We start from the raw sequence: 24672 nt of genomic DNA, 5'->3' as shown, positions 1-24672 counted from the left end.
AAATAAAATGAAAAATTTATTCAAAAAAATATCGATTTTCATCAATTTAATGTTTTAGATTATGTATTTTTAATAAATAACTATCAAATTAAGGAAATTTCTTCATGATACATTATTATTCTTTAATTTTTAAAGACATCGCGGTTCTCAAAACTGTCTTATTTTAAAAGCGAGTGTCTTATTTTAAAACGAGTGTCTTATTTTAAAAGCATAAAATCGAGCGCTGAGTTTTATAATCACAGGCAAAATCGTTGATAATTAATAATTAGGAATTAAGAAATAAATATAGCTATAAAAGTAATAGAAATCTATCAGAACATTTAAATAATAAATCAAAATTAAGAACCATGAAATTAAACAAACATTTTGCATAATTTATTTTCAAGCTGAAAATAAAAATTGAATTGATATTTTGTTATGTATTTATGAATCTGATTGAATTTTAATTTAAACATATATACTCTGTTTTATGAGGTTTTTAAAATAATCATATAAAAGTCCTGTCGTTTAAATTCAAAAACAATTAGGCACAACTTTTTTTTCCATTCAAGTGCCAAATTTAGCATATATTTTACTAGTTATTAATTTATTTTATGTTTTACACTATGTTAGTTCAATTCTCATGATTTGTTTCTATCAATAAAACGTGGAGTTGTATATTTTCAATTATGAGATCCACTGTATTTGTAATTGAAATAATTTATGTAAACTTTCAGTAAAATTTGTGATTTCATTTTTAAACAGTTCAAAATCAATAACTTAAAAGAAACTTTTGCTAAGTTTCCTTTTTGTCGAAATTAAAATTATGAGTTTAAAAAAAGACGCAAATGGTTTGATGTAGTCCATTTGTAATTAAAATTACAATTTTATTTTAATAATTATTTTCTGGGTACATATCCATTTTGCCATTGCAAGTAAATTCATCAGCTATTTTATTTATTTATTTATTTTAATTTGTTTTTATTTATTTGAATAAAAAATAACAAAAATTGAAAAAGGGGAGAAGAGCAGTTGAATTTACCGTTTTTTAATTGACGACTTAATAGTCTCCTTAATAGATGTATATAGTACCATTTTTTTAAATTTTTTTTTGATGAAACTTCTAAAAGAAATGTCTTCCCTTCTTAAATATTTGGAAAACTGACAGAGAATAATTTAACAAAATAATTAACAATCATATTTCCGTAATTCTTTTTTTTTAATTGTACAAATGAGTTGAACCCAATAAGCAGCTCTTTTTGACTAGTCCAGTGCTAGATTTAACAAATTCAGAAATCCATAACCTTGCCGAATCATTAGACGCATTACCACATGATTACAAAGCCACAAACTTATGGCGCGTGGTCCCAATCTTTCGTTCAATTCTTGGTTTATATACAAGTCAGAATATCCTTGTCACGTGATTGCTTACTCAGTTGCTGATTTGCTCTTTACAAATTCACTTATAAATGGTAAAATTTTAAAATCGTTTATGAATAAGTACTATACAGTTGATCTGTCTACAGCCGCATATTGACACGGGGACAAAGTGGGCGTTTGTCTTGGAGAAACACTACCAGCATATGTCCCAAAGCCAGCAGCTGTATGCTGTTTGGCTTTCAGTCTCAGAGATGCTATGCTGGATGTCATAGTGGGACATTGTTCTCTGTACACATAGGGAGGTGTGGGCGTGGCGTAAGGACAAGGAGCACCAGCACTACTGACGCCTGGATTCATACTAACGGATGGTACAATGCTGGCTGTAGATATTCCGGGTGGAGTTGATGGATTGAAACATTGTCCAAGAGGATTGACGGAATTGAGGGAAGGCCAAGGAAAGCTCTTACCACCCAAAGGACTGGGCACTTTAGCTGCCCAGTTGTAACCGGAAGAGTAACCAGGATATAGGCCGTCATCAAATGGCTGCATGAGTCCATTGAACTGACTGCCGAAACCGTTTTTCAACTCAGCAGCGGCATTTCTTTCTCTTTTCCGCCATTTAGCTCTTCTATTTTTAAACCACACCTGCGGGGGGGAAAATAATAGAATTAGTACACAGTTTCTAAAATACTGATAATAACTATACAGTTCATTTTAACTCATAATATTTACTCTATCTTCACTATCAAAACTGTGGTGTAATATCTGTCCGATATTGTCGTTGAAAAACTCTGAAAATTGTGTGAATTATTACTTTATTTCAAGTTAATACTGAATCAAGCGTTCTTACATACTTCAAAGAATATAGTTAAACTTTATAACCAATAATTGATGAAGTTTACACCAATTTGCAGCTCGTCGGGGAAGAAGGTTATGTTCTTTGGAGTTCGCAAAATTTAGCGATTAATTAGTACATATTTGAACTATTTAATTAAATTGCGTATGAAAGTAGGGCATATTTTTAACGTATAACAATTGCTTTTGAACCCTTATTAGAAGTTTAAAGGAGAATAATTGTGCAATTTTAAAATGGTGACAATATGGCGCTTCATTTACAAATGTAAAATGTAAGTTTTTGTTGCATTATTTTGAGAAACTACTCATATAAACTGTTATAAAATGTATGTATGTGTTAGCTGTATAATAAAGATATTTATGTTCTCATAAGATTTACATAAATCTGTCAATTGTATAAAACAATTTTATAATATTTAACTTCGATTCACTTTGGTATTGTGATATAGATTATATCATTAAATTGCATCTTTAGATTGTATCATGAAATAATTTTACCGCTTCTTATGTGTACCATATCTTACTGTGCTTATAAATTTTAATGTTATTGAATAACAAGCATGGTACTTTACTAGTGTAAAAGAACATTCTAGATGTTTCACTACACCAGAAAATATCCTCTGTTTTGGTGTAATGGAACATTTAGTGAAACACCACTGTGAAGTAAAGTAGTTGCCTCCATTTTTAGTGTTCAGAAATTTTGGTGTTCAGAAATTTTGGTGTACATGACAATATTTTACAGTGTGAGTCTAAACCATTTTAAATCTTTAAACAGATACTCACTTATTTACTTATTATGTCACCGAGAGTCATACAGAGAGCCGTTTCATACAGTTTTTTCTTCCCTTTTTTCAAAATTTTGACATTTGAAATCAAATATATATATTATAAATAAAATATAGGTAATATTAACAGAATTTTAAGTAGATGATCCACTCTCTTATTTTTAATTTCTCTGAGAGTTAAACTAGCCATCTTTAAACAAAAATTGTTTGCTATTTAACCTGTTGACATCACAGTTTAAACTATTTTGAGCTTTTGAGCAAACTTTTGGTCTTCTTGGAATCACTGTTCCTTTTGTTTTCATGTGTCTGAAACTTGTTTGTCCCTTTTAAATATTATGAATCAAAATTTTCAACAAATATGAACGTTTTAAAACAGTTTCTAATGTCTTCTCTGAACTTCTTGAAACTTCTATAAGGTATACCTCTCTTTCAGAAGTCATGTAGCAGTGACTAATCGAGATTCTTTTTAAAAGTTAATCACTAAAAAAGTGGTGAAAGAAAAAAAGAAAAAGTTTAATAATGCAAATGTAAAAGAATATTTTCTTGTCACGTATGTAGCAGATACTATTTTAAAATTTGCACAAAAAGTAAAATAACAATAATATTAGATTTATATCGTTGATAAGCGGAGAATGTTAATTGTTTCGTACACTCTAAACATTTTCATAAATATCTTGAAGCTTAAACGAACTGCTCACTGTGAATATAACATCTGTTAATAGTTATTATTTATTTTAAGAACATTAAAATTATCGTATCTTCAACAATTTTTGTACGATAATTACCCTGTATAAAAATGTAGATTCCTTCTTTTAATATAGTTTATATTTTTAGAATAAAACTGACAACTTTGATCTACTGAAATTCGGTTAAATAATTTTTGAAAATGGATGAATTACAATTTTTACAAGTTCAAATGTTTTCTGAAATGAAGATAAAGTGTTTTCGTAAAAAAGCATGTAATATTCTTTAGAAATATTCTTTACTTACGGAAGGAAACTTTTATTTTAAAAAACAATTTATTACTTTATTAAATTAGGAAATTTTCAAATTGTGGAGTAGATTTTATTTTAAAAAATGTTAGTTTGAATCCGTGAAATTAAAGAATGAAGAGTGCTTTAACATTTTGACGCAGAATTTTTATTAAATATATTTTTCGCACTTTTTACATTATTTTGTATTTCTAAAGTCAAAATGAGTGAAAAATATTATATTTAGAACGCCTTATGGTTGTGAAATACAGACTGAAATGCGGTGCCTTTATCTGCATTAAAAGTAAAATCTTTCAAACCCGATTCTCTTCCAAACAATAATTTTTCAAATTTGCCCTTATTTGTAGTTAGTGATGAATAACAGATACTTATCATAAAAATTTCTTTAATTTATAAAATCAATTATTGATACATTTTTGAATAAGAATACAAAAAACTCAAACTACATTTTTTTGTATTTTATATTTTAGTATAAATAAAATTTTTATAATCCAATAGATTTTTTTAGTTTTTATTAGACTGCTTTTCATTATTAAAAAATTTCAAAGTATATATTTTCTCGCAATTAGAGTATCAGAAAAAAATAGATAAAAGGGATACCGGTGCCCCATCTGCGTCGAAGGGTTAAAGTGTATTCAATATTCTACAGTGGATAAATATAATACTTATTTAACACTAATCAATGTGTATAATACTCAATGTATAGAGTATAATAAATGCACTGAATATATGTTAAAAAATTAACTTGATACTAAATAAATACGAATCAAATACATTCAGAATAATAATTAGAATTAAATAAAGTTTAAATGATTTAAAAAAATTTTTTTAGATTAAACTTGTGAAAGTAAATAAATAAAAGCTAGCACTAACTACAAATAAGGCAATTTTTCTTCTGTGCATTACAGAAGATCCAATTTAAACTGCTTCATAGATACTTACAGAAGGCATAATAAAATTTATTTCAATTTTTAAATTACCATCGTATGCATTGGAGATTAGCATACAGATAATTTCCAACAACAAAATCTGCATCCAATAACAAATGTTATTTATCGTACCTATATCTCCTTAGATGTTCTTTTTTACGATCCCTTTGTCACCATTTAATCCTATCCTAATGTAGCCCTTGTCTGGTTAGTAGCGCCGCCCCGGCACTGATGGGAAATCTCTAGCCGCCCATTAACGTGCAATATTCAGTGTGCTATAAAGGGACATCCTTCGATTTAAAGGGCGACATAACGGGGGCCACTTAATCCCTTTTGGTGTGGTTGATTTTATGTAATGCGACAGGAATACGGGGTGGGCCAGGGCCCCCTTTCCCCTATTGCTACTCTGCGGGAAAGAATGAGAACAATTGTATCGGCGCTATATGTCATGCTTATTTAAAATGGCTGTGTCTTCGCTAAACCGACCCCTATGGTGCAGTATTGTATTTCTGCGTTACAATGTAATAACACTTGTCAACGATTGATTAATAGTATCTTAATAATTGTGCCCGGGTAAGTTTGGCGCAGATTGTAATGTATGGCCAGAAATCAATAGAAAATGGCTTACTTATTGAATATTCATTGGTGTGGGGGTACATTGAGACAGACAGGAAACTGTTTTATTGAACCATGGGATGATTTTAATTTTAAGTAAGGGGTTAGAGTTATAAAGATTTCATTCCGCAAAAGTTTAATTTAATCTTAAATTAATGAATGAGATGTACGAGTTTAAAAATCGTAGTCGTAGAAGCGAAAATAATATTAAGAATGGATGCAGCAGTAATACAAAGCAAAATAATGCTAAGGATGAATGATAGATTAAAGTGACATTTAAACATCGTAAGGTAAGGAATGAAGAAATATTGTGCGAGTAAAAAATGCCTTTATGACATTTATTGATTTTATGCCAATGACAACCAAAAAAAATCTGGATCTTCTTTGTCAATTAGGAAAACATACCATGTGATTTTCAGGCCAATAAAAATGTACCGACAACAACGAGAAACTGTTTTAGACCATTGTGTTTTCATTTTATATAGAAATACTGACATTTTTACTTAATTATAAAATGGAGAATATATCAGGGTTGATCATGTAATCACAAATTTAGGTGATAGGAATCGTCATTCTAGATCGTGTTTTCGGAATTTATTTTTAGGAGTTTTTAAAATGAAATGTTTAATGTTAACAAACGTACAACCACGCAAGTATAAAGAAGGAAATTAAATGCTGAAATTCTGTCACAAGTATGTCATATTCTAATTAAAAATTTCATCAAATGAGCACAAATGGATCTGAAGAATTGAGAAGGATACGAACCAAATGCAACTCCAACTTGTCTACTTAGAAATAAGAAGTTAATTATTAAGCGAAAAAATATGTTTTTGTAGTAATTTAAGTATATCTCTTTCAATGAAAATAGAGTGCTTTTAAAATTAATTTTCAACTAAAGTTATTTTCAACTTTCAGAAGACATTATGCAAAGTATTCCGATCACAGCAAGTTAGTTTAGAATATTTTGAAATATTTATCAAAAATTAAGTTTAAAAAACAAAAACATAAAAAAAGACCAAAACAAAAACACACAAAAAAGAAAGAAAAAAATGCAGCCTAACTTAAATTATTAGGAAACTATATTATATTATAACTTAAATAATTAGGAAGGAAAAAAAAAATTTTTTTTTTACAACACAAATTCATTGCTTCGAGGTTCCATGCTCTTCTTCAACTGCCCGAACTCATAATTGTTCCTCTTGTTAAATTAGTTAACTTACTTACTGTTCAATCACTAATTGATAAAAGGTAATTATATATGTTTATCATTAAATGCTGTGTAATAAAGTAATATCATACAATTACTTTATAATATAAAGCAACAGTACTTTTAGTTTGGTGCCTTTAATTTTAAATAATAATCAAATTCAAAACACAAAATAATAATAAATAATACTATAAAATGAGGGATAGATACATATCAAGAGAAAACCTTTATAGGGTAAACCAACCAGTGAGGGAACACTACCCAGTGAAGGAATATTTCATATATATTTATTAAAAATAAGAATTTGAAAGTTTTTCTTTAGATTGATTGGTAACAATAGCTTACTGCCAAACAATAGGAAGTCATCTAGCAATGTTTTGGATTACCTGGTCAAATAGACTTCTCTGGAAAAATTTTTGAATTTGTTATTATCTCTGCAACACCTTGTTTCTTTGAAAAAATTATAAGGTGAGTGTTTGTATTTATATGTTTGAAGTGGAATTAATTGCATGTAATAGTTTTATTTTTCTCACTGTGAAAAAGAGAATTCAAAATATAGTTATTGAAGTTACGTTTTATTTTTTTTAAGCATCATAGCATAATAAAGTACTGAGATAAGGGGGTGTTAATTCACTGGATCACCAAACGATGAAAAACCAGTGATGGAACAAGCGTTCCTTTACTGTTTTCTTTTCTAAGTTAATGAAAATAAAAGATAAACTTTAATTTTCTTGTACTTTTAGTATGTTCCGCATCAAAAGTATGTTAAAAATACAAAAAACAACTTCTAGCCAGTGAGGGAACAGGCATGTTCCTTTACTCGGCATAGATTTCCCAGTGAATGAACAGTATGTGTTAATATGTTGATATTTTAATTTTCCATTCATGATTACAAAAAACGTTAACATTTTCCAAGTATTTATTTGTTATAATTTCAAGAATAGGTTTGCTTTTAAATATTTGTATTGCTCATAAATTCATAAAGAGCATTAAAAAATAACCAAAATTAAGTGTTCCTTTACTGTGTGTTCATGCACTGGTAAGAGCTGTTCCTTCACTTGGTCTTCTTACTACTTGGATTTTAACCTCCAAAACTTTAAAACAATATTATGTAAGATCTCTACAATTTTTTTTACATAATTTGCAATTAGTAACAAATATGTTGACACTGACATTTAACTAAAATTACGAATTTTGAAATTAATATGATTTTTTAAAAGGCAAGCGAAGCTTAAGTGTTCCTTCACTGGTTAGTTTACCCTAACTGTTATTATTTTTATGCTTATGATAGCCAGAGATAACTGAATACTTTTTAATTATAATTGGTGCTATCATGTGATTTTTTATGTCCAGTGGAATGCTCTTTGAACAATGAGAAACAGCAAGACAACTGTTTGGCATCTTTCTTTTTTTTTTATGTAAAGAGTGTGTCGAAAAAAATTGTAATATTGCATAGTTGTTTTTTTTCTTTTGCACCACCTAGAATTTATTTCTGTGTCTTATCTTTTATCGCAAATATTTAGAACATGAAAATGTTAGAAATATAAGATATTTTTTCCGTAGCAGAAAGAATATTCCATAATGGCCGCCCTTAACTTTTATTTATAGAATTCTTGTCAAAAGTCACCGTATGCACCTCAGAAGTCACATATATTATTTGAGTAATGAAGGCAGAAGTTTAAATGTCAGAATATATTTGATTGACAGAGAAATTTAAAGGTGATTACTGAAACGATTCCAAGCTTCATCGGATAATCAAACCGGTTTTGATGTTTTCACCTTTCTTTTCTCCCTTAATGTTGTCGACTTTTTTTGAAGAATTATTTAATTAAAGGAAGGAGTGGATCATTATTAAATTGAATGAATGTCTTTATTTACAGTTTCTTCACAGTTAATAGGAACTTTCTGAATCAATAAATAAATAAAATAAAATAAAATAAAATAAATGAAATAAAATGAAATAAATAAAATAAATGAAATAAATAAAATAAATAAAATAAAATAAAATAAAATAAAAAAACAAAATAAATAAAATAAAATAATATAAAATAAATAAAATAAAATAATATAAAATAATATAAAATAATATAAGATAAAATAAAATAAAATAAAATAAAATAAATAAATGAAAATAAAGAGCATCTATTAAATCATTTTTTTCCCTATATTCATAACAACGGTCACTTAGTGATGCATCCCAGTCCTTTAATATATGATTATGTCAATCATTCCTTTGAAAATTTTGTACACTGTAAAATATTAAAATAACGGTATAAAGTCTTCAGATGAATTATCCGTAAAATCCACTTTTACCGAAAAATATACCATAAATTTTGCTGTTATATTTAAGTTAAGAGATTCAGTGATTTTAAGGCAGTTATTGTTGTAAAAATTACGGTATGTCAGATGTTTTGTTCCGTAACATTTTCTGGTAAAAATAGATTTTACGAATAGTGCATCCTGAGTGCCAGTACTTTTTATAGCAATTTGTTTCGGAATTTTTTACTGTATTACCAATAATATGATTGATTTTTATAGCACTTTTGTTTTCATTTCTCTCTTAAATATTAATTTGTGAATTCACATGAACACATTTCTTGACTGGTTCACAAGGATTCCAAAAATATATAAGACTATTGGTCATAATAAAACAAGCTGCATACAGCATCAGTTTTGATAGAACTATGCTCTGCAGATTCATAACACATTACAATTAAACTTAAATATCTTTCTAGTTACTACAATCTTTCGAAGCATAAAATTATTTTCTGTTAAATAGAAAATTTTTTGAACAGATTCTTAAAGTTTATCCACACTGTGAAAAAAGGGGTTTTCTCAAAATTTATCAGAAATGTGACAAAATATTTCTGAAACAGATATAGTTGAATTTGAAAATCCCATGTCCTTATTATTGAGTAGAATGATTTGTTCGAAAAAGCGTGTACTCAATTTTGAGACTATGTGCAATCTCGTTTAAACAACAAATTATTCAAAATGAGTACATGTAGTGACATTTGTGAGACTATGCACATTGCTTTTTATGTCATGGCTTTTATGTTATGGCTTTACATGTATTTATTTATTAATGTCACTAAACTCAATAATGAGTACATGGCTTTTCAAATTCGACTGTATTTCTTTCGGAGCTTTTTTGACACTTTTTTGTTCAATTTTGAGTTATCCTTTTATGCAGTACATAAATATTAATAGTTAATCATTAATTATGGAAAGAAAAAGGAATTAAGAGTAAAATAAAAGATAATAAAATACATTGCAAAAAATTCAGGGTAAAATTACGGTAAAAAGTACCCGAACTCAGAGTGCCGGTATTTTTTATCATAAAATCCATTTTTACCAATATGTGTTACGAATCTAAAAATCTTATAAATCGTAATTTTTACGATAAAATATTCGATTCACTTTAATTATATAAATACAACTGTAAACGTTACGATATAATATTCAAAGGTGAAAATGAATTTTTTGGTAAAATGGATTTTACCGATAATGCACCCAAAGTGCCGGTAATTTATATCATAATTTGTTACGGAATTTTTTGCAGCGTAATGAAATAATATTAAAAAATTCTTATTACGAATAAAATTCGCGGCAAACAACTGAAAACTGTTTTAAATAAGTTAAAAAAGTTAAAAATAACTTTTTATAATAGCTTAATGCATGTATTAATTAGAGAATTAATTATTTCGTTATCCTGATAAAAATTCTAAAATAATTGGACTCGGGCGATTTAACTCCAAAACTATTTCAGACGAGTGAAGTTTTCAAGGGCAACCAGCAATGTAAATAAATGGCGCTAAATTCTTTACGAGAACTAAGGGTTAGGGTTGGCGGAGTAATTATTCCGGGCGGGGGCGCAAAATATTAAGTCTTGATTCGATGTGACAGTAGATCGTGATAAATGCCATTGCTTGATATGCACGTGCGGGGAGATAATCCCTACACCCTCCCTTATAGCTGGTTTATTATCGTCTGAAAGGGCAAAAATCGAAGATGTTTCGCCCACTTCTAATATGAGGGTAATGTGTTAAATTTAGCGATTAGAACATTTTATTATAGGAACTAGTATTATTTCCATGATGTTTTTAGAATTTTTTAAAGAAGAATCGGAACAAAAAAAATTATTATTACTCAAATTATTTATTACTCAAAAAAGCAATGTTATTAGTTATATTTATTTAATGATTAAAATCTCGCCTGTATCTGAATAAGACCGAGATATTTAACTTTAAAATTACGAAATTTTACCAGCAAAACAAGCTAATTTTTTTTAATTATATTTAGTTATTTTCATTAAAAAAACAATACAAATAAATTTTTTTTGTCTATTTTGCATTAGTTGTCGAGTAAAAAAAATTCGGTAAGAATGGAATATCATAAATTTAATATCAAATGTGCAAATCTGTATGCATAAAAATGAATGTTTGCCTGTCTTTTGCAAACTCCTAAGTCATTCAATCTAAAGCTATGAAATTTGGCTTACTGATAGATCGAAGCACGGGAAGTGTCTTTGTATACGTTTGATGTTTGTATGCTTCCCAAGTTGTACCAAATCCCTATACTTTAAAAGTCAGGTGTCCAAATGCTTCGAAAAAAATGTTTGTTTATTCAGAAAATTTCGCTGTTGTGTGTTATTTTGTAACATAAAATATCATCAGCACTAATTAATTAGTATATTTAAGGTTAGCCTCTAGTCCTAGTCAGTAAAATCATTGGATCAAAATTTTTTCAGGGTGTACCTCTTTGCGTTTCGCCCCCTGAGAACTTTTTTCTTTCTTCCTTTTGTGTTTTCTTTAAGTAAAAGCATCTCCCATTGAAAATAACTAAACATATCGAAAAGAAGCGAAATAAGCTTTTATAAAACATATTTAACTGATGGTAGCACAAAACTTCAATATCAAGAGGACCCAAGAAAATTACAAAAATATGATAGCTGAAAATTGATGTGGATTAAGAAGAAATATAGAAAGCGAACGATTAACAACTCAGCAAATTACAAAAAAGTTCAATTTATACTTAGGAACAAAGATCTCTCACAGAACAATTCGAAGATAACTTAAAATTTTGGACTTATAAAAAATGTGGAACCATTAAATATTTGATGAAGTGACAAGTCCTTTGACTAGTGTGTATAGTTTACTTTCAATTTTAAAACCTTATTACTACAGTTTCGTTTGCTATTATAAACATTTCTATATAGGATTCTTTACACAATGAATAAAGAATGGAATGAAAAATACGAAAGAATGATGAAAGGAATCCACAAATCATTGATCTGCGAATCACTTTACAGATACAAATTAGTTAAGGTCTGGTTTCTTAGGACAAGCGCCTTATCTGGGCGTCAGCGGAAAGTTGACGTAGAGCTGACGCCAAAAAAATACCTTTTTGTTAGCAGTTTTTTGTTCGTGAGCAGTCGGTCCAACGCAGACATTATCTCTCATTGCGCATGCGTTAATAACGTAAACAAATATTTATTTTGAATTTGTATTGATTTTGTTTTTGTCGACCAGTGTTTTAGAGAACAAATAATGACTTTGTCCAAGAAAAAACACATTATAGCTGAGCTAAATGAAGAGTGCTATGTTTAATGAAGAAGCTATGTTTAATGTCAAAATCAAAATCTTGACTGATTTCAATGTGCTGTTGGATGTTGTCCGCCATTGCTTCTGTCGTTAACGTCACGTTGCAATCCAACTGCAGTTGAGTTGTACAGCAATTGTAGTTCAAGATGAGCGTTCGATGACGTATACTATCAAACTCACAAATGGACCAATCAGAGGTTAGCGCTGATTTCCAGCTGACGGCGTTCTGTCCTAAGAAACCAGGCCTTTTAGGGAGTCAATAGATGAGGAAATTAGTTAGCGGAGGAATCTGTTAATTAAAAAAATGGACAAACTCTGTGAAAAAATTCCTGATAAAATTACGGTAGAAAGTACCGGCACACCAGGTGCCAGTATTTTTTATCATGAAGTTTTATAGCGGGATTTTTACAGTAATATTTATTTAATTACAGTGGTTCAGTAAATATTATTGTGAGAATTACGTTATCAATTTTATAAAGTAATTTATAGAGAGATATTTATTTAGTTAGAATGATTCAGTAAATATTTTCACAAAAATTACGGCATATAAATTTTTTGTTCCGTAAAATTTGACAGTAAAAATGGATACTACGGTAAAAAAAGTACTGCCGTTCTGAATACCGGTATTTTCGACCGCAATATTATCAGGAATTCTTTACAGTGTATTAACAAACTATTGAATAGGTCTTAGTTGTTAACAACTTAAAATCTGTTGACAAGTAATATATTTAATAAACTCAGTTTCTGAACATAATAGCTTTTATAAAATAACAAAAGCAGAAAGCTTTAGCTGGTAAGTTAGTTGTGACATTTCAGCAGGCAGCATTATTAAAAATTGGCTGCTTTGTTTTTACCTTTTTGTCTCGTAACAGATAGTCCAAAATACTTGTCTTTTCCTGTATTTACATCTCTTTACAAGACTCTAACTAATCTGTTAGAATGCTGAAATGTAGTATAGTGTGCCTCTGGTATTGGACACTGGAGTTTTTTCATAAAATTTTACATTTTCCTATTATTTTCAGCCGATTCTCACTTTTAAGTCATTTTCCATGTTTTCTAAAGGAATCTTAGTATAAGAGGGGCACCCGATTGCAAGCTTTTACGAACTAATTTTGACCTTAAACGGCTTCAGAACATTTCATACNAATAGAGATCTATCGACAAAGACTACTCACTTCTGCCTAGCTTATGCTCTCTCTGGTTATTTCAGTTTCCGTTTTTAAAAGCGCTATATGTTGAGCCATCTCAGCTAGATTTGGCATGTGACATTTTTAGCGGCAATTTTCTAGCGTTGCCATTCGGGGAGTTGTAATGAGGCTTTTTTTTTGTCGCCGTGTAAGAGAAATATATATATAGATAAGACATATTGAGGTGTGATCAGATTTAATAAAATTATTCATACGAGTAAAATTAAAAACTGTAAAACATAGTACAGAGTCGCGTTGTGTAAAAATATGCAAGATAAATTCAATTTATCGTTTTTGTAGAACTTACATTTTTCTTTATTACTCAATAAACGAAATGGATTTATATTCAAGATAAATTTATTGAAATATGAATAATTTATTTGTTTAAACTAATTCAGTTTAGTCCAATTCTTTGTGCTTTTAGAAATTTTATTTCTCACAAATTAGTAGTATTATATTAAACTGACAGTATAACACATTACAGTATAACACAAAACTATAGTCCAAACACAAAACTATAAAAAGTTTCTTAGTCTTCAAGTATTTGAATTACTTACTGAAACGCTTTTAAATGTATTTTATCGTACTCTCAGTAGGTGGCAGTTATAACTAGTCCAATCAATTTAATAAAAAATTTTCAAGCAAATTTTTTTTCTTACTCAGTGTAGCTATAGAATCAAAATAATTGTTATTTTAACGAATTAATACATTGAGTATTCAGCATTTCAGTTTTGAAGTTTTAATCATTGTGTTTACTTAAAGTTTCAACAAAGCCAATTAATTTAATTAAACACCTTAAAACGTGACCTTGACCTTTTAATGCATATGAAGGGTGAAAAGGATTGCTAAACAATTAAAAAGCTTTGAATTTTCAATATTTTAGACAAAATATAAATCTTTAAATGAATCTTAATTCCCAATTCCATTTTCTTTGCTTTATTAATTAATTCAATTAATTAATTAAAATAGCAATTCTAAAATATCTTTTCTATATACTCTTGACTCAAATATCAAAGCCTTATGCTTGATTATATATTAGCAGTTGTATGCTATTATTCATTACTATTTTACGAAATTCTTTTAGTTTTTACATAGTTTTATACATAGTGAAATTTTTATTTTAGCAATTTAAAAAAGTTGCTTTTTTGAACTTGAAACTCAGGAATTTCAGTGTCCGCATTTTATAATAAACTAGAATTTGGACCAAATGCCTTTGGAATCTTGCTTCATAAAATTTGTACGACAATGTCTTGGATTGGTACAAGTAAAATTTAAGGAACAAAATACCTTGAATATATATAACAAAATGTATAACAGAATTGCATGAGTTTAGTTTTATGCATTCGAAATATCATTGAAGAGGATTTTCGATAATGCGAGGTTTAGCTTATGCCACGTTTTGGTTAGATATTTGTCACTGCCAGTTTTTACCAAAGTCTAGAGATCGTCCTACTCTGTAAAAAATTCCGGATCAAATTAAGCTATCGGCACTCAGGGTACCGGTTGTATTCACTGTGAAGTTTTACGGAACAAAAAAAATTCATTTACCGTAATTTCTACAGTAATAATGTAAAATCCCTAAATCACTTTAATTAAACAAATATTATTGTAAAAATTACGGTATAATATCTTATGATCAAAATGGATTTCACGGGTAAAAAGAATTTTACGGGTAAAAAGGATTTTACGGGTAAAAAGGATTTTACGGGTAAAAGAGAGTTTACGGGTAAAATAAATTTTACGGATACTGAAAAAAAGTTGGGTTGAAAAAAATGGCCTGCACTTTTCACCGGAATTTTTTACAGTGTAGAACTACACAAATTCATTAGAAAATAAAGAAAATGTGCACGAAAAACTAAGTTAAAAATAGTTCTGAAAAAATCTTTTTAGTCAGTTATGAAGGATAACTCTGGTTTGATATATTTCCAAAAAACACACTAAACACATTCACTGTGGATAGAAAGGGATATCTTTAGTATGAGAGAATCCTCAAGAAAAGACGAAAACCAAATAAAATCCATTTGATGAATAAATGAAATACAAACAAAAATAAAAACAAAAAAACATTTTATCTTCCTCCAACAGAAAGTTCCACACTTGCACAACAAAAAGAGAGAAATTGAATAAACGAAAGAAGGAACCTCTTGCTACAAAAAAATATATCTATACACACGAACAGAAAAATAGAGAAAACTAGTTCCCGTAGCAAGAATGCATTCTATTGCTGAACATTTTTTTTTCCAAGACGATTTTAGAATTCGATATCGCTGAAAATAAATTCAAAAGAAATCCAGACTTCCGCTGAATGAATCTTCTCGTCTCTTTATGACTAGAATTTTTCGAAGACAGAGTTGTTGTTTTTTTTAAATATAATTCCTTAACAAAAATGTAGAAAATTCATTGTTTTTATTCCTTTTAATATTATTTTTTTCTTTCATACATGAAAGTTATATATTTGAAAGTGTTCTAATTAACTTAATCAGATTAGTTAGAAACCTTACGTATATGAAATGTGGGTATAACTAAGGAATTGTTTTAAAAATTATTTTCCACTATAATTAATAGAAAGTAATAGGAAAATGTATCAGAGTGTTCATAAGCGATTGTATTGATTTATATTCTGTTTTTATTTAATATGAAATATAGAAAATTTAATGTTTTTATTAATTAAACTATTGTTTCCTTTTATTTTATTTCAAACTATTATTTCTTACGTTGGGAATAGCTACAACACAGCAATTTTATTTTATTTATTCTTTTAAAATTAGTTTCACCAGATTTTCATGGAAAATGTATTTGAAAGTGTTTTATTTAAATTGTTTGGATTAGCTTAAAAATTAAGGAAACGATATTTTTTTATAACTGAGGTACTTATTTTATATAAATTACAGACGAAAAACTTTAATAACAATGCTCATTTTTTAATTTTCATTAGATTGACTCTAAGATGTTATTGTGAGGGACTGGGGTTTGATCTGCAGTGGTGGCTTGAAGCCCGAACAGCTTCAGATTGACCGATACTTCAGATTGATTAAAGAATTAAGGCGGCTTGTGCATAATACTGACCACATTACCACAATCATGCCCTTGGTGCCAAAATTGGAGAGCCATAACCTCCATGAACCGCGTTCACAGTGGGAACACATGTTTTTTTTATCATTAAATAATTTTTGCAGTTGAAATACAAATATTTTATCTAATATCAATAAGGATTTCATTTAATACCAAACTAAAGAATATGAATTAGACTTATTCACTGCAAAGAATTTCGATGAGCTTTTGACGAAGGAATGATGCATGAATTTTGACAAAAAATACAAAAACCACTTTTTTTAATATTCAAAAGTACAATTTTCTTAATTCCAGTTACAAAAACTGATTTTAATCTAATTTAAAAATATAACAAACAACCCCTTGAACAGAATTTATATTTAAACTTGTCAGTTTAAAAATGTATACGCATCCATCTAGTCTTGCAATGCATAGAGCAATAATGTCTAAAAATAGCTCTGAGTCGAATTTGAATTCACCTTGTTCTCATTATTGAGTATAATGACATACTCAAAACAGAATATATTCATTTTTGAGACTGAACACAATCTCTTTTAAGCATCAAATTATGAATACATGTTGTGTTTAATAACAAATTGTTCAAATTGAGTACATTGGGAACTATTTCGACTCATTTTTGCTCAATTTTGAGAAACCCTTTTTTACAGTACATTAATATTAATCGTGAATTATTAATTATAATGAGAAAAAGAAATTTAGAGTAAAATGAGACTAAAATAATGAAATAATATTATCAAATTCTTATAATTGTTAAAAGTGACGGTTAAAAAATTAAAACTATCTAAAATAAGTGAAACGAAACAAAAACAACTTTTTCTAATATCTTAGAGTTCTGCTCTTTACCTAATTTTTTAAAAAAATAACAAATAACTCCTATAACATAATTTAGATTGGGGCTTATTAGTTTAAAAATGCATAATGTTGATATATATTTCAACTTTAATATATCTCATACATAACTTTCTGCATTTGGCAGTAATTCATTTAATTTGATGACATGACGAACGCTTCAATCTCTTATTATTATTGGAAGCAAAACCGAGCAATAAAGAAAGCTACAAGAAAACAAAAATCCCTATGAAAGAAAACAAGGCATCTGTAAAGAAAGTCAAGCAGGTGATATTGAACCTTATAATAGCAATGACCGAGATTGCTCTTGACGCAATCACTACCCCTCCTACACTCGGTTGCAGCTAAACTACAAAAATAACCGCCATTTTTCACGGAAGACGGAAAATGGCTTTTTTTCTGAGACACAATCCAAGTTATGATGGATGGTAGATGGTCATGCGAGTATGGAGGGTGCTTAATACATCCCCAATTTCGTTTTCCTCTTGAGAAGGAAAGAGAGAACAAGCTTTCCCATTCTCTCAATTACTCTTCGCTTTCTTGCCAATCAAAAGGACTCTTCTATCAAAGAAAATAGGGAGACTTCATCGATTGGTTGATCTCCTTCAACTTGTGATTTCTGATTTAAGCTTTCCTTCTGTACCTTCTATCAATGTCTGCCCTTCACGAAGAAATGGGATTTTTTCTTCTTCCTCTTTTCATTTGGCCGTTAAGAATTCTTTTTTTTCTTCTGTTAAAAATTCTAGACAAAAATTGCTGTAAAGGATTAATTGCTAGAAGAACTAAATTAGTATTATTTTAGATTGGGGCAAATTTCAGTAAAATAATAACTTTAAAATAAGCCAACTTAGGTCGATTTTTAGGTTTGATTGTATTAAAAGATGACTAGATTCAGTTTATTCATTGCATATCAAGTTTACATATCTATATAAATAAAGCAGAATGCTTATATGTATATGTTTATGTACTTTATACAAATGCTAGATTCTAAATCGATCCTCCCCAAATTTGGTGTATATACATTTGAAGACATGGTGGACCTAACAGTCTACATTAAAACTCTTTCCGATTACCGGTTCGAGCATGCCAAAAGAAGAATTTTTTAATAGGATTTGAAAAATGTTTTATAATCAGAGTGATTTTCCAGCTTACAATCAAACAAAATCAAACTAATTTGATAATCAAACAAAAATAAGTTTTATGACGCGTTTTTATTATTATTAATCTTTGATTACTAAATTAGGTTAGTGCAAGTAAAATCAGCATTAATAATTTCGCAACGTATGATGATGAACCCATTCAGTTTGTATTTTAAAAGGTATAAGAGATCACGTGTTTCTTGTATTGACAAGCTTTTAAAGCGTGGCTCTATAAACTTAATGAAAATTCCAAAAGATGTTAAGTCTGTTAAACCATGGGAAAATTGCGGTAAATTCTAAATAACACATTTTAGCTGATGTCATTTGTTTAGATAATCTTTATTTTGGTGAGTTGAACTCATTTTATGGTAAATCTAATAGTATGAAGCCACGCTGTGATATACCGCAAATATATAAAAAAATAAAGGTTCTAAATTAGGCGTCATGAATGTGTAGTATGATGATCTTAGGGTGGTGCTTATTCGTTTCGTAAGGCGCTATAAAGACCTATAATCGCAGTGCTTATTTTAGGCAACTATGTTGGTGTAATAGATTCTTTTTACCACAGAACCTATGACGTCAATACCAGTAGTATTTAATACCACATTTAATTAGGCATCACTTTCGTCAATAATAGCTTGACGATTTTTTATGGCCTCTGAAATATGTACCGAAATTATTTCGCTAATGGCGATTATAAAAATATCAGTGTCATTGCCAATTATTTTCGAGAATTGTAATTAAACTTTGGTAATTGATACGAATTAAGAAAAAAAGTTTTGTGTTAAAAAATTTCATACGGTTCTTATGTACGAATGCATACAAGAACAGTAAAAAGTTGCTGTTATTGACACGAATAATCGTAATTAATTTTTGTAATAGGTACTACTGGTATTATATGAATTGGTGTTTTTAATAGGTACTAAATACTATAGTAATATTGGTACTAGGACACTAACAATAGGTACTGTGGAAATCAGTTTCTAAAGCACTCCGAAATTGCTGATTATTGTAATTTTTGACTATCAGGAGTTGACCTCAAGCAATACCATTATGTCAAATGATACTAAATATAATTAATCTTTAATTTGATTGACGAATTTTAAAAGCAGTTTAATCTGATAACATAAAACCATCAGAAATGGCATCAAATAATTAAAAAAATTGGAATTGCTTTATTAATTGTGTGTGTACATATCTTTCAGTTTGGTGCATGATTTTACCGCTTAACACCAATTTATTATTTACTATTTTTAACTGCGTACAAACAGCTGGTATTCAGATAGTATTTAATAAAATCTAAGTATTAAAATTTAACTGGCGGAAAAAAGACATTTTCGTCTACTAATAACAAGAGATATGCATAAGAGGGAGACTCATAGTTTGTATCCCCGATACACTAATTTAATATACACTTAGCAAATATAATCATGATCTGTGCAATAGAGAAAATCGAAGTTTTTCATTTTGATATATTAAGTTAATATTCATTAAGTTAATATACTGACAATTCATTATACACAAATATTTTCGTCTACTAATGACAAGATAAATGCAAAAGAGGGAGACTCATAGATTATAGCCATGATACACTAATTCAATATGCACTTAGCATATATAATCATGTTCTGTGCAACATAGAAAATCGAAGTTTTTCATTTTGATATATTAAGTTAATATTCATTAAGTTAATATACTGACAATTCATTATACACAAATAGTTTCGTCTACTAATGACAAAATAAATGCAAAAGAGGGAGACTCATAGTTTATAGCCACGATTCACTAATTTTATATACATTTTGCATATATAATCATGACCTGTGCAATAGAGAAAATCGCAGTTTTTCATTTTGTTACATTAAGTTAATATAATGACAATTCATTATACACAAAGATTATATACACTGATTGAATTATTATACTTATAATTTATTATACAACAATAAATAAAAGTAAAATGGGGGAAAACATTTCGTTGATTAGTGATCTACTAATTTAATACACTTCGTCTAATGTGCAATACTAATGTATAATATTGCAAATATACTAATATAATTCATTTACCAAAAGAAAAACTCACAATTTTTCGAATCTATACGCAAAGTTAATATACTGATAATTTAATATACACTAAGTTAATATGCTGATAACTTAATATACACTAAGTAAATATACTTATACTTTTATATACCCTAAGAAGAAAAAGTAAAATGGCAAGAAAGAAAATCTTCTACTAATGATGAGAGCTATGCAATAAAGAGACTCATAGTTTATCTCTTCGATACACTGAATTAATATACATCGATACACTGTTAATTTAATCTACACAAAGTTAATATACACTGAATTAAAATACTGATAATTTAATATACGCTAAGAAGTAAGAAATGTTTATACAATAGAAGTCACTGTATTCACTCAACGAATGTGATTAAAATAATGAATAGTAAATAACTGTTTAAAACCCTAAAGCAATATTAATGATCATATTTTTGTATTATTGCAAAATAACCTCCGTTAAATTATTTTAACAATTGTGTCAGTGTGACCGGCAGTGCGTACAAACCGCCTTTACATTTTACAGATAAATTGGTAATTACGCTTTGTATATTAACCTTTCAGCTACTTTTTTTCTTAAATAGTAAATGATTATGCAATAAAAATAACTATATTCACTCAGCGCATTCAATTAAAATAATAAATAGTAAGTAACTGTTTAAAATTCTGTTCGATGTTAAGAATAAGCACTCAACCCTTTATTTGGTATGCGCGAACATGTGCTTTCACGACGTTATTTCAACTCAAACCGAGTGTTTTCATACTTTTTTTTCCATAACGTCTGAGCTAATTTTTGTGAAAAAATGTAATTTGTACCACATGGGTATATGGGCATATGTAATAAACACAAAATTGTCAATCTCATTGTCTCAAAACTATTACAGATATTCTGAGAGTAGAAACACTAGTATTTTAAAAATAAAACACGACATATAATTTTAGTATAAGGATAAATAAAGACAGAAAAGATTTTTTTTTCCTTTAATATATAATATTCTTAAAAATATTGATTGTTGTTGACTATGATGATAATCTTATGAAGGACAATAATATTTTCTTGCCATAATAAATGTGAAAATTGTAATCGTTTCAAAATATTTATAGAAATATATGCTTAAAATGTCAATAGCTATCAAAAGAAATATTTTTTCTTTCATTTACCTTTCATTTTTAAGATAGATTTAAAGTGAAGAATAAATAAATAAATAAATAAATAAATAAATAAATAAAGGATACCTCTAGCATTTGGAAGCATGATTTAAAAAAAGATTTATTCAATAAATATCTCTTCAGTGCCTGATTTTTGTCATGTCCTCTATGAGGTGTGGTAGTGCATAGGGACACNAATATATATATATATATATATAGCATGTATTTTCTTTTGTAATTTAACTCTATTTTTTATACAAAACTAATGGAGATAGTATACTTCGTCTACTAATAGAGAGAATTAGAGTTTCTCGAATCGATACACTAAGTTAATATATTGATAATTCAGTATACACTAAAACAATATACTATATATGCACTAAAAAGAAAAAGTAAACTGGTGGGAAAAAAACCTACTAAAAATTAGAGTTGTGCAATAGAGCGACTCATGATGATTTAATGAAACACTAAGGAGTATAAGTTAGAGTGAAAAAAATCTTTTTGTAATCATGACAACTGAGTAATAGAGACGCTCACAATGTTTCGCTTCGATAGACTAAGTTAATATGCACTAAATAAATGTACTGATAATTTAATATGCATGAAGTTTATATATTCACTAAGTAAGTATACTGGCAATTAATTATAAACTAAGAAGTAAAAATAAAATGATGGGAAAAAATCTTTTTCTACTAGTAATCTATAATAGAGATAATATACTTTGTCTAATACTAATATGCAATGTTACAAATATACTAGTATACTGTGTAATATACTCGTCTATAGAGCACTCACCTCCCATCTAAGTGACCCAGGTTTATATCCCAACAATGGCTGGTCGTATGAATTCCGCACCCGGCTCGCACCGACCACAATGTTAGCGTTAAATATCCTCAGTGGTAGATGGATTATGGGTTAGAGGCCCCTTCCGCCAAGCTAACCTTTTGTGGTTTTCCTTTCCATGTAACGCAAATGCTGGTTAACTAAATCAAAAAGACCTCCACGAAGACTAGTTTCACGCAATGTTTGATCTAGAAGTTCCCTTGTCTTCTAGGTTGGGTTCAAAATTACAAAAATAAAAAGTTAGCATTGATAGTTGTAAACTCAGAATGATGTCGACTGCTCAACGCCGATTATAATGTAAAATAAAATATTCTACTGGTAGAGTCACTCTAAGTGTTTTCGTCGATACACTAAGATACTCATTAAATATACACTGAGGAATATAAAAAAAGAATGGCAGAGAAAAATCTTCGGTGAACTAATAATGAAAGCTGAACAGACTCATAATTTTTTTGCCTCAAGTGGTTTTATATTGAAATCCTTTTAAGCCAATCAAACAAACGTTAAAAATATGCAGGATGGGCAAGAAATATTGTAGAAAAAGTTTGAAATTTATTACCTTATTTTGTTCATCTATATTTTATTTATTCTTCCTAACCATTAGCAGCTTCATTTATTAAGATAAGGAAGAAATAATTAATTAGGTTTTGAAATTTCTATGAAACACTGTAAATTGAGAAGGTTGCGTAGGTTTAAGAAAAAGTTAGATAAAGAGGTAAAAAAGTTTTATTGTCTATGAAAATACTTAAATTAAAATTATTCATCTTTTCTTCGTGTTTGAAACAAGAATAATTAAGAAAAAGAAATGTTTATTTAATGAACTACTATTTAAATATAAACACCTATTGCTTTTTTTTAAAAAACTATTTTTATTTTCAGTTGTTTATATGTATTTCTTTCCAAGGGGTTTGAAATGCTTGTTTTTTTCATTAAATTAAGTTCTTTTTAGTTTCAAAGCATTAACACGAATTCTCAATGGAATTTTCGAAAATAAATCTATTGTATATTTGCTTGTTTTTTCTTGCTTTTTATAAAAATAGTGAGAGATGAATATTTACGTTACAAATTTTTTACAAGAATAATGTATTATAAATATTTAAATAACTTTTTTTAAATGATATCTCAAAATCCAAAAAACTGTTTTGAAATTAAATTAAACATAAAAAATGAGTTATTTAAATTTATTACTAGTTATATACAATAAATAAAGTATTATTTAGATCTCGTTTGCGTTATTCCTTATAATGGATATTGGGAAATATATTTAAAGATGCTTTATTTTTTAGTTAAATCACCACTCTAGTGTTTAGACGAATTTTTTACTAATTATGTATTTATCTTTAGTGTTAACTTAATTATATCGTTTGAGTTTTTAATAACTCTTAACAAAATTTAGTCTATATTTCTTTTTATATTAAATTGTATTGAATAATTCATTCAAATTATGACAAATCACTTTCTACATTATTCACATTATTGATATCATTCTATTCTATAGCAAATAAATAATCATCATATTCAGAAGGTTTATTACAGTTTTTACAGTGTATGTATAGTATATACACCGAAGAACCATTACATTATGACCACCATGCTAATAACATGTAGGACCACCTTTAGCCCTCAAAACTGCTTGCACCCTCCGTGGCATTGATTCCACAAGGTGCTGATAGGTAGTCTGAGGTATCTGGTACCAAGTGCTCACCAACTGGTCCTGCCATTCCCCCACATTGCGAGGGGGTAGAGTGGCAGCACGAATTTGGTTTTCCATGTAGGACCACAAATGCTCTATTGGATTAAGGTCAGGTGAATTTGGGGGCCAAGACATGATTGAAAGTCACTGGAATGGTTCTCGAACCAATCCATGACGATTCGACCCTTATGACATGGTGCATTATCCTGTTGGTAAACACCGTCCCCCGCAGGAAAAACTGTTGCCATGAATGGGTGAACCTGGTCTGCAACTATGTTCAAGTAGCTTACAGACGTCAGGGATTGTTCTATGAGGGTTATGGGTCCTAATGTGC

At 28.6% G+C, this 24672-nt stretch overlaps 1 protein-coding gene across 1 annotated transcript in view; it reads right to left on the bottom strand.

Annotated features, from left to right (window-relative positions):
- Positions 1-1073: 1073 nt before the first annotated feature.
- LOC107438306 (pituitary homeobox x) overlaps positions 1074-24672 on the bottom strand; it is a 61608-nt gene continuing 38009 nt past the window's right edge. The window contains exon 3 of the mRNA XM_016050565.3: positions 1074-2004. Coding sequence (XP_015906051.2) covers positions 1483-2004 — 522 coding nt within the window. The 3' untranslated portion in view covers positions 1074-1482. The remainder of the gene's footprint in view (positions 2005-24672) is intronic.

The sequence above is a fragment of the Parasteatoda tepidariorum genome, chromosome 3, assembly GCF_043381705.1.
Source record: "Parasteatoda tepidariorum isolate YZ-2023 chromosome 3, CAS_Ptep_4.0, whole genome shotgun sequence".
Classification (NCBI taxonomy): domain Eukaryota; kingdom Metazoa; phylum Arthropoda; class Arachnida; order Araneae; family Theridiidae; genus Parasteatoda; species Parasteatoda tepidariorum.
Note: the sequence above shows the minus strand (reverse complement) of the source record. Positions and strands in the feature narration are given on the sequence as shown.